We start from the raw sequence: 11,479 nt of genomic DNA, 5'->3' as shown, positions 1-11,479 counted from the left end.
GGACTATATTTGTTATCACTAAATATAAATACACACACATACACACTTGCTTACTGAAAGTTTCGTCTTTGTCACAAAGCTAGTTTTTAGAAGTATCCATGTTTAAAACTTTTCTCTTTCTAAGTAGAAACATATTTTTTTCTAATTTTAAATTACTTTCACCTGATATTAATTTTTACTTATAAATTTTTTATATTTATTGAGTTTAATTAAAACAATTTTCTTAAAAATCAGAAAGTACTTATTAATTCTCTATATTGACTATTATGTAAGTATTAATTTATTTCAATCATTCCCTGATAATTAATTACAAAAAAATTACAAAATTGAATTAAATATTTTTAAAAAATTTTTTATTTCTATTTCATATCTTTTTTATTTCTTAATTTATTCAACAATAATAAATGTAGTCATCCTAAACAAACATTAATAATAACTTTTTTATAGGTGCAGCATTCCATGGGAAATTTTCATTTAAAATTTTTTTTTTCCCGAAACATTTTTTTCGAAATCTATATGAAAAATAAGAAAATACGTATTTTTTTATTTAATAAAAAAGAAGGAAGTTTATGATTTTTTAACGTACCTATAACGGAAGCAACAAAAAAGTTGAAATTAAATTTAAAAAGTGAGTTTTCTGAGCAATATATTATCAAATGTAATTCTATACCTTAAAAAACATTTTATTTTTACTTCATTTACAAAATCATTCCTATTCACATAATTTTTAGTTATACATTATCACTGTATACTTATTATCATTGTATGTCAGTTTACCTACTGTTGGTTACATGAAATAGAATAATTATATTATTTTTGAATAATTTTTTAATTTTTACAAATTTATTAAATTTAAACTAATTTAAATTGATTAAAAGTTAAAATCAGATATTCAAAATTAATCTTTGTTGTAAAAGTTACAGAATTTAATTTGATTTTATTAGACGTTGATAAGTCAGATTTCATAATGATCTGCTTTACTTTTTGAAAATAGTACTGTTTTCATATGCATATTAAAAATTAAACAAAAATGAATTATTATTATTATTAACTTAATTATTTTAATTATAAATATATTTACTTTTTTTTAGAGGTGAGTAGAGCGAGAATAAATTCTTTGCGAAACACAGAAAACTAAGACGCAGGTTAAATTAATGATAGGACGAGCAGCGTCCTTCTATAAGACAAAAAAAAGTGAGTCCCTCCGAAAACACATTATATAATCAAGATGGATTCAAATAAAAATAAAGCAAAATATATGTGGTTCGAAAGGTAAAGAAACAAGCTTCCAGTATAAAAATCCAGTTTCTATAAATTTAAACGTCAGGGCTGGGTAGCTTAAAAATGTTGAACAAGAGTATACTTTCAAAAATCTTTTGTGCTTTAATTTAGTGTTATTTAGGGCATTTAAAGAACTTTGAATATAATTTTCAAAAAGCTATACCTACCATTAATTTTCTAATTCAACACTGTAAAACTTGAATATTTTCAAAAATCTATTTAACAGTAATTTAGATAATTATATTTTGACAATTTTTAACAGTACTAAACTGGCTGTGCAATATATTTTCTAAAATAAATATATTGCATATATTTATGCAATATATTCTTGATAAAAATAAGTCCATATAACCCATGTTTAAAAAATCGAAAATCGTCACGAATACAAAGCTTCCTCGGGAGGAGAGGAAGCAAAAATGGTGATGATGACGTTTCAGCAAAACCAGATTGAAAAAGAAGAAGCAAAAAAGAAACAATTGGTGAGAAAAACGTCGCATTAAAATTTACTAGAAAAAGAAGAAGCAAAATTGCAACCAAAAGAAATGATTTCAAACTGAAACCAAAAACTAAAAGAAAAAAAAGTATTACTTTCTTTCGTATTGAAATTGTTAAATTTGGTATACTTGTATTTATTTTGCAACTTGATGATGATTGTTCGTAATAAAGCTTTAAGAACATTTATTCTAGGCCGTAGCAAGCCAATAAGCTTGTGAATCCGTTTAAATTTTAATCCTATTATTTGCTAGGTCAAATCATGATGGAAAAGTCGACTTTAGATCATTGAAAGACACGTTGTTGATACTGCGTACAGTGGTGGTGATATTTACTTAAATTTTTCACCTGTGATATAATAAATAAAGTTAACACATGCGTATAAAACGGTGTGATCGAAATTTCGAAATTTGGGTTCTGTGACGTTGGGTGAATTTGTCTTTGGAAAATTTTAATTGAAAAAGTGGCTGTACCTATAATTCAAAATTCAAAATAAATTCAATCGTTCTGCTGGTAGTGATACAAGCCATGAATTTTGAGGAATATCGTAAACATGGTAAGAGGCGCGAGTTTTTTTGTTTGAATATTAAAATAGAAAATATACTACTAGAGAATTTTTCCGAAAAGTGTATGGCTCTTGAGAGAAAAAATATCTAACGACAGATCAGTGTTTCCAGACTAATTCCGTGGTTAGGAAAAAACTGTTCAAGGTCTTGTTAATTTTTCTATAAATCGTGGTGAATGCATAACTACTAGTCATAATCCTATTTTAAATAGATGAATCCCTGTAATTGTTGTAATTTTTAAGGGAAGGAGATGGTGGATTACATTGCCGATTATCTTGAGAATATTCGATCGCGAAAAGTGTATCCAATGGTATCGCCTGGATATCTAAGGAATATGCTGCCAACATCTGCACCAATGGAAGGCGAAGCATGGGAAAATATTTTCAGCGATGTTGAAAAATGCATTATGCCTGGAGTTACACATTGGCAAAGTCCACATATGCATGCCTATTTTCCAGCTTTAAATTCACCAGCTAGCTTATTGGGAGATATGTTGGCTGATGCAATTAATTGTCTAGGATTCACATGGGTAAACGCATTGATTTAAGAATTTTTTAAAAATTCTCTACTGTTATATATATATTAGAGAACGAATTGTTCGTATGTTTTAGGCATCAAGTCCAGTGTGCACTGAATTAGAAACAATTGTGATGAATTGGTTGGGTAAGATGATCAATCTTCCAGAGGATTTTCTTCATCATCCGGAAAGTTCTGGAGGAGGTGTTATTCAAACAACGGCAAGTGAGGCAACATTGGTCTCCCTCCTGGCAGCACGAACAAGAATAATTAAAGAAATCCAACAAACTGAACCTCATCTTTCACCTGCGGAAATTAATTCAAAACTCGTGGCTTATTGTTCGGACCAGGTATGTATCAAAATAATGTTCATGAAGTTAGAACAGTAAAGTTAAAATTTTCAAAAATACAAATACTGTGCCCATTTGTGCAAAAATTTGTTTTTTTTTGAAAAACCCAAAATTCTGGACGAAAAAATCAAAAAAATTATTTAAATATAAAAAGTTAAAATTTCCAAAAAATAATTATTGTGCTGAATTGTGCTCGCCTTTTGCTCTTTTGTGTACAAATTCATTTTTTGAAAAACTCAAAATTCCGGGAAAAGAACATTCTAAGTGAAAAACTTAAAATTCTTTATCATCTATTATTTTGGAAAAAATAAAAAATGAACAAATTATTTCTTCCAAATTACTATAAATTTCTGCTGGATTTTAACAAGCAATTGCCAATTACATAAAAATTATGTGACACAATTTTTGAATTAAAACTAAAATTTTTATTAATTATTATTAAAACCAAAAATGTTTCAAGACCACTATATCTAGCACAAGTGTTTATCATTTAAATTAATTGGCGTTTTTTAGACGAAATAATATTTTTTCCAGACATTTTTGGTGAAAAACTTTTTATTTTATTTGTTTATGCCAGAATTGAGAAAAAAATACAATTTGGTACAAGATTTCTTTTTTTGAAACTTTTAATTTTAGACGATTTAAAAAAATGTTTCTTAATTTCTTTGCCCAGAATTTAACTGGTCTAATTTCCTGGAGATATAAAAATATGATTCATTTATTGATAATATGATTTTTAAATTGAACATTTTTTTTCTATTTATCAGGCTCACTCTAGCGTCGAAAAAGCTGGACTTATAGGATTAGTACGAATGAAATATATTGAAAGTGATGAAAAGCTTAGTATGAGAGGTCAGCTTCTTATGGAAACATTGAATAAAGATCGAGAAGAAGGGCTTGTACCTTTCTTTGTAAGTTTTTGATTTCCTGCATTCTTCTTTTCTTTCTCTTATAATGAATAAAGTAAAATAAATATTAATAAACCTATAAAATAATTATTGCAAAGGTATGTGCTACACTAGGTACAACGGGAGCATGTTCCTTTGATAATCTTGAAGAAATTGGTCCAGTTTGTAAGTAGACAAAAAAATGAGAATCTTTTATTATAATATTAAGTCCAGCAATGATTTTATATTTATTTCATAAATTCAATTGGTATTTATACTTTTACAGGTAAAAATAATGGCGTGTGGTTACACATTGATGCTGCATATGCTGGCAGTGCTTTTGTGTGTCCAGAGTTTCGAATTTGGCTAAAAGGAATAGAATATGCGGACTCCTTTGCATTTAATCCAAGTAAATGGTTGATGGTACATTTTGATTGCACAGCCATGTGGTAAATATAATAGATCTGAATTATATTAATATTATTATATTACAAAAGATTGCATTCTCTAATTCCGAGAGAGTAATATCTAAATAATTAGTAAAAAGTTTCACTAAAATTTGAATGGACTACTTTTTAGTAATTCAAATTTAAGGAACACGCAGTAAAAATAAATGAATAATTTTAATTTTAATAGTGCCTGACTTGTTTTAAAAATTTTTGGGTTTTTTAATTAATTACAGTTTTTAGGATCAATAATTTTTCTATGATAACTAATTTTTTAGGTTGTTTATTTTAGATTCATAAGTATTAATTTTAAAATCTGTAGACCCAATAATTTTAATTTAAGAGTAATGATGTTTTTCATATAGGGTAAAAAGTAGTCAAGCTCTTCACAGGACATTTAACGTTGATCCTCTTTATTTAAAACATGAAAATTCAGGTAATTTACGTGAAATGAATTTTATATGTAAAATACAACAATTTTATTTTTAAGAATATTGAATGATTGTCAATCAGAAACTTTTGCAGGTCTTGCCATTGATTATATGGTATGTAAAACTAATTACATATATGTATCTACAATAAATCGACTTGTTTCCTATAATTATTTACCTCTCTATTTTTCACTTTATTATTATTTTAGCATTGGCAAATACCTTTGTCAAAAAGATTTAGAGCTTTAAAGCTTTGGTTTGTCATTCGAAATTATGGAGTTAACGGATTGCAAAAGCATATACGCGAGGTGAGTTTTGCAGTAACTATAATAATTGCATTAACAATATATTATTAATTTTTTACTTTCAACAGGGAGTTAGATTAGCGCAAATGTTTGAAAATTTAGTGATGATTGATTCTCGATTTGAAATTCCTGCTGAAAGGCATTTAGGAATGGTCATTTTTCGACTTCGCGGTGAAAACATTTGGACAGAACGTTTGCTCAAGAAGATAAATTCAAAAGGTCATGTTCATTGCGTACCAGCTGCTCTTCATGGCAAATATGTTATAAGATTCACTGTAACATCTGCAAAGTAGGTTCATTTCTCATGAGATTATTTAGTTTTAGTCATTGGAAATAATTTAATTTCTATATTTACAGCACCACTAATGAAGATATTTATAAAGATTGGGAGGAAATTAAAAGCAACGCTGATGAAATATTGAATGAAGTTTCTAAAGCACCTCTAAATGGTGAGATTAAATTACAACTACAATATTGTCGAAAATTTGTAGAAATTTTTTTTTTAATATTCCAACGAAATTTCAGAGACACTTGAAAGGAATGAAGATTTTGGTTCTAGTTTATTATTAGCGAATTCACCAATGTTTCCAAAAATTGTTGATGGAAGTTTTGCTGCAATATGCAATGAATCAGATATTTTTAATGAGTGCTGTAAAAATATTGGACAAATAAAATTCGAAGATTATGAAAATGATGGTATGGATATTTAATTTTATATTTTTTCTGATAAGGGCAAAAATTTTTCACTTCTTCGCATTAAAAAGTAATTGAAATAAAAAAGTTTATTGAATTGATTGAGAAGAAAAAATATGTTAAACTATAACATATTCGATTTTTAGCACTGCGTCGTCGAATCCGTGGAATGTTAATGTCTGCAAAACGATTTTCACTCGATTCACGAATGGATCTTGTTCAAGTGAGATTACTTGCATATTTTAATCAGCATTTGCCAGTAGATAAGAAAATATCTTTCTTTTTAAAACATTTTCATAAAGTTTTGTGTCCTTTTTTGAATTTTAAAAATGTTTTGATAATGCAGAAATATTTTTAATCTTATTTATTTTACTTTTGCATTTTATTTTTATGCCCTTCATATGATAATAACTACAGTTTTAACTCTTATGAATATAGTATTTTGAAATTATATTATAAATTATTAAACAAGAAATAATTGTAAAAATACTTTTATTTAGGGGTATACATCCTTTTTTAAACCAAGTACAAATCTTGCTTTGATGAAAGAAGATGAAGACAGCAGTAGTGATAAAAATATTACATATTAATAAATTTAATATAATTCAAAATCGAAAAAATGTAAATTTAAGACGTTAGGTGAATTGTTAAATAATAAAAGAATAAAAAAGTATTAAAATCACACAAATAGAATGATACTTTTATAGTTGTAGAATTACTAATAAAAATAAATTATATTATCTAATTATGAAATTAATTTATAAATGTTTACAATATTATCAACAAAATAATAGATTTTATAATATATATAAATTTATTTCATTGAAGATCATGATGTCATGACAGTTTCATTTCTCAATTTCACATTTTGAGTATTTCAAATAACAAAGCAATTGCAATGTTCACATACCATAATCTCACATTCACACAACTTACCATTCATTTTTTTAAACTAATGATTCTTCGATTTTTAAACTTAGGTCGATCATTTATCTTATATATTAATTTTTAAATATTATTTTGTGAGAACTACAATATTATATATATATAGATAATGCAAATTTTTTATATTCATTGATCAAAATTTTTTACTAAAACGTAATTTATTGTTTTAAATTATTATGCATTTATAATATTGTTGCCTTTAAAAAATGTTGACATGTTGTATGTATAAAAATGAACTGATGGATCATGAGCATTTCTTAAACATAATATATAAATTTCTTCTCAATATTATTAACAATTTTTATATATATTATAAAAGAGCAATTAATGTTAAAACATTTGATATATATATATAATATATAACGCTAATAGATAAAAGTGTCATTTACAACAATTAGACATTTATACCAGTACAATATTTCATAAATTTTTATTTGATCCTACTTTGTCACATTTGATCGGTGTAAAAGTGAGTAAAAAAAAATACAGAGAAACTTAATTTACAAATAAATGATAAAAATGCTTTAATTTTTTTTACATATTTGAAAATCAGGAAATAATATTTTTCATGAAGTGCAGTCGGATGAGCTATAAAATTAATGAAATAAAATTCATGGATTTATTAAGGTAATATTTTTGAAATTGCAGCATCATAATTCGTACAAAAAGTTTCTCAGAGTATGATTTTCATTTATTTTGTTAAAATTGATTAGAAAATGAATTCAATTTTTAATGCTCGATTATTAAAAACGTGTAAATTTGTAGGCAGATTGAATAAAACATATGTTCATAAGAAAGAATTTTTTTTTTTTTATTTATAAGATTAATATTCTATTTATAACGCACTCTGAAGAAAGATACATAAAGCAAACAAATGTTAGATTACGTTTGTAAAAATTTTACCTTGATTAAAAGTAACTTTTTAATGATGCAAAATGAAAATCAGTTTTTATTGAATATTTTGGATGTAAATAATGGTTTGTATTAAGAGTTGTTTTCGCTTCAAAAATTACAAACGTAACCTACAATTTTTTGCTTTTGAAGTATACCTTTCTTCAGTGCGCGTCACATTTGTTGATTAAAAGTATGTCATTTTCTTTTTACTATCTTCATTATTTATTGAGTAAAGAGTAAAGAGAACAAACAATATTTTGTTATTACTATTATTGAGAAATAAAATTTAAAATTTGTCTTTTTCAAAAGGGTTATGTTACTTTTACTGCTATTGTGTTTTTTTTCTTCCGTATGAACAAAGTAAAATAAAAAAAAGAAATGCTGGATATGTTTGACACATATGAATATGATACATTCAGAATCCAAAAGTTAAAAGACAACCATCTTACAGATTTGGTAAGTATATAATAATCGTTCATGGATATAAAAAGCGTCTTGCTTGAACACCGAGGGAGATGTCTGGTAACTGCATTTTATTTCCTCACATGGCACATGAACTTTCTCGGCTGTGAGGCCACAAGCAAAATATAATTCATAGATATATTGATTATTGATCCTGTAATTCCTTCCTAAAGCTAATATCTACATAAATAAATATAGTTATACACAGCAACTGAGTTCGCTTAATTTAATTTAAAGCTATATATTTATGATATAATATATTGCTGTCTAAATCTAAAATATGTACGCTCGATCGGATTTCCAGTATCACAGTTTCCGATCAGCTCATCAAGTTAAAACTACTTAAGCGTATAACGCATAAAAAAAATGACTTAAGGCACTTACATCACTTGAAAGAATTATCTATATAACAGTAGTATTTTATAATCGATATGTTTCAACGTACTGTGTCTCTGTACCATTTAAAATCGAAGACTCGTATTTTTACAAATCAAATATATTGATTATAGCGCTTTTTAGTGAGACGAGAATTTCTTTATTTTCAAAATGAAAGCTCAAAAAATTAATCTTTAAAACATTTCTGTTGGCCTCACAACCGCGTGTGCTATAATGAACAAATGACACAACACGACCGCATGGCCTGCCAGAAAAATCTCGCGAGTTATAGTGTGCAAATCGCGAAATTTGCATGGCAAAAGGCTTTTTTCGAAAAAGCCTTTCTGTGAGGACGTGAGCGTTCATTTTAGTCAGATTTACTCAGAAACTAACATGAAGGCTCACGTTGTGCATTTTTTAAATTGTTTTAACAGGGTGGAGGGTGGAAGTAAGATACTCATCTCTACAGTTTGTCTTAAATCTGTCCTTTTAGAAGCCCACAAAATATTAGAAATTACTAATCACCTTGTTAATATAATACATTAATTATTATTATTAGTAAAATTAATCATTACTATAAAGCTTTCTTAGGATATGATCAAGTGACAATCTATAAGACAAGTAACATAATTCAGAAGTTTTCTACAACAATAAATCATGAATATCATTTTAGTCTGTGCAGTTATATATATATTTAATTAATTTATTTATTTATTCTTCTGTTTTCAAAAGCCTGCAAACAGTCATGTATTTAATTGTCGCAGTCTTATGTTTCTCGATTTCTTACTTTAATGCAGACTCTTCAGATTAAAATGATACTGAGGAATTTTTCATGTGAGTATACTAGTAATAAATTATCATATTCATGCAGTCATGCAATGCTGTTGATATAGACGCTTATGTAACTACGTTATTTTTTTTTTTAACTAGACGTTTTAACTGCTAAAAACATTTATCTTTCAGAATGTTAAAATGGAATTTTACATGAATTTTCCAATTTTTTTTTAAATTTAAACTATTTGCTCTTTCGTATATATAATAAAATTTTATTTCAAAATAGGAAATTAAAAAAATATTAATTTTATTTAACAATAAAATGAAGGCTGGTCTTTTAATTGACGTAAAAAATTTAAAATTTTAAAGAAACGTTTGGTTGAGAATATAATTTAGTTTCTTTTTTAGTCAATATAATAATATTAATTAATATTTAAATAAAAATAATTAAATGGTGATGGTATTATAATTTGTATTCTTAACCAACCTTTTCTCTCAACTTGATACATTTTAGTTAAACAAGAAAAAATATCTACATTATATATATTTTTTAACTATAATTATAAAATTTACTTTTTTCAGTAAATTTTTACTTCCAGTGTTGTTTTATCAACTTTTTTTTTAATCCGTCCATTAATAAATTTTTATTGAGAAATAACTAAGTAATTTTGCTTTTTAAACAGTTAATATCATTAAGTTTAAAATCAGACTTATATTTGAAATAAATCAGCACATAGAAGCGCATACAAAATATACCTTTAGTTATTAAAAAATTGTTCTAATGAAAAGTATTTTTACATTTACATGTTAATGGTGTTCCGTAGTAGCACTTTGTAAAAATGTCCGCTTAATGTACTTAATTTTAAAAAGAATTTTTTTTGCTAATCGGACAGTTATCGCGAAAACTGAAAAAATTATCCTGCATAACTGTCCGATTTGCGAAAAAATTATTTTTAAAATTAAGTATATATATATACAAATTGGCAGTTATTTTTAAAAGGTACCACTATAGAATACCATTAACTTTACATTAAAATTCAATTTATTTACATGGGCATTATTGAACAGTAAAAACATATTTAAGGTGGATGTCTCATTTTTTGCAGAGTGATATTAAAAAATTTCTTTTTAATTTTTTTTTAAAATCTATGATGTATTTTTGAAAACAGCTTTTTGTTGTTCACTACATTGAACAAAAATATTTAATATATAAATAACAGCTCGATAAAAAATTTTAAAAAACTTTTGATTTTTATTTCTATTTCCGATCATTTGTTGCCGAGTGCAAAATTTTTCTCTGAAAAACGACTTTTAAAAAAATTATAAAAAGCATTTCATTTTTTTCCAATATTAGGTAGCTTAAAAAATCAGACATAACCTTAATTTAAAGTAAGAGTATAAAGTATACAATATAACCTACTTTATACTTTTCAATTGGACAATTTTTGTTGTCTTCATTTTTCATCGTTTTTAAAATTTATATTAATAAAGAAACAATTATTATTTTGCTAAAAGAATGCATTTGGTGTTATAGCCATGCGAAAGGAATTTAAAACATCGCACTGTAAAAAGAAACATATATATATATACTAGTTATAAAGATACTTCTGTCAGACATTTTTTAGATATTTCAAAAAGTTACAAGTTTCTTAAAATGTAATACTTTCTTAAGTATGTAAAATTATTCTTAAGATGTAAAATGGATACTAAGCTGTTTTTGGCAATAATTACTTTAAAAATGTTTCTTTTTAGCAGTGATAACATAAACTTATAAAAAGAGACATTAAAAAAAATACGTGCACAAAAAAAATAAAAACTTTACTAAAGTGTCAATAGATAAATAAAACAACTAAGAAAAAGTAACATACAACAGTCATAGGTGTATAGAGTGATTAAATGAGTATAAAATCTCTTAACCTATTATAACATTCGTCAGTGTGTACATATGTGGACTTTTCCACACTCGCATACCTATTATTTTTTTATTTCTATCTAAAATAATTTTTCTAACTATTTCTACAATTTCGTGAGCGTGTCACCAACATTTATGCGCATATAGTTT

General features: G+C 25.8%; 1 protein-coding gene across 1 annotated transcript; it reads left to right on the top strand.

Moving 5' to 3' along the window:
- Positions 1-2,028: 2,028 nt before the first annotated feature.
- On the top strand, positions 2,029-8,380 carry LOC127279824 (histidine decarboxylase). Its single transcript, XM_051302417.1, has 14 exons — positions 2,029-2,329; positions 2,582-2,868; positions 2,951-3,205; positions 3,973-4,116; positions 4,212-4,278; positions 4,379-4,541; positions 4,904-4,974; positions 5,064-5,083; positions 5,179-5,277; positions 5,343-5,563; positions 5,632-5,723; positions 5,800-5,970; positions 6,114-6,190; positions 6,468-8,380. Exons 1-14 carry the CDS (start codon positions 2,302-2,304, stop codon positions 6,555-6,557), a joined length of 1,785 nt encoding a protein of 594 aa, XP_051158374.1. The 5' UTR covers positions 2,029-2,301; the 3' UTR covers positions 6,558-8,380.
- The last annotated feature ends 3,099 nt before the right edge of the window (positions 8,381-11,479 follow it).

This window comes from Leptopilina boulardi, unplaced genomic scaffold, assembly GCF_019393585.1.
Source record: "Leptopilina boulardi isolate dan_hultmark-lab unplaced genomic scaffold, ZJU_Lbou_2.1 LbouV2_223, whole genome shotgun sequence".
Taxonomy (NCBI): domain Eukaryota; kingdom Metazoa; phylum Arthropoda; class Insecta; order Hymenoptera; family Figitidae; genus Leptopilina; species Leptopilina boulardi.
The sequence above is the reverse complement of the archived record's forward strand: the minus strand, read 5'-3'. Positions and strand labels throughout refer to the sequence as shown.

Excerpts from the sequence above, each read along its gene's own strand:
- LOC127279824 (XM_051302417.1), top strand. The coding sequence starts at position 2,302 with ATGAATTTTGAGGAATATCGTAAACATG. Across the intron at positions 5,084-5,178 it reads GTCTTGCCATTGATTATATG|CATTGGCAAATACCTTTGTC; the intron begins GTATGTAAAACT and ends TTATTATTTTAG. Across the intron at positions 5,278-5,342 it reads TGCAAAAGCATATACGCGAG|GGAGTTAGATTAGCGCAAAT; the intron begins GTGAGTTTTGCA and ends TACTTTCAACAG.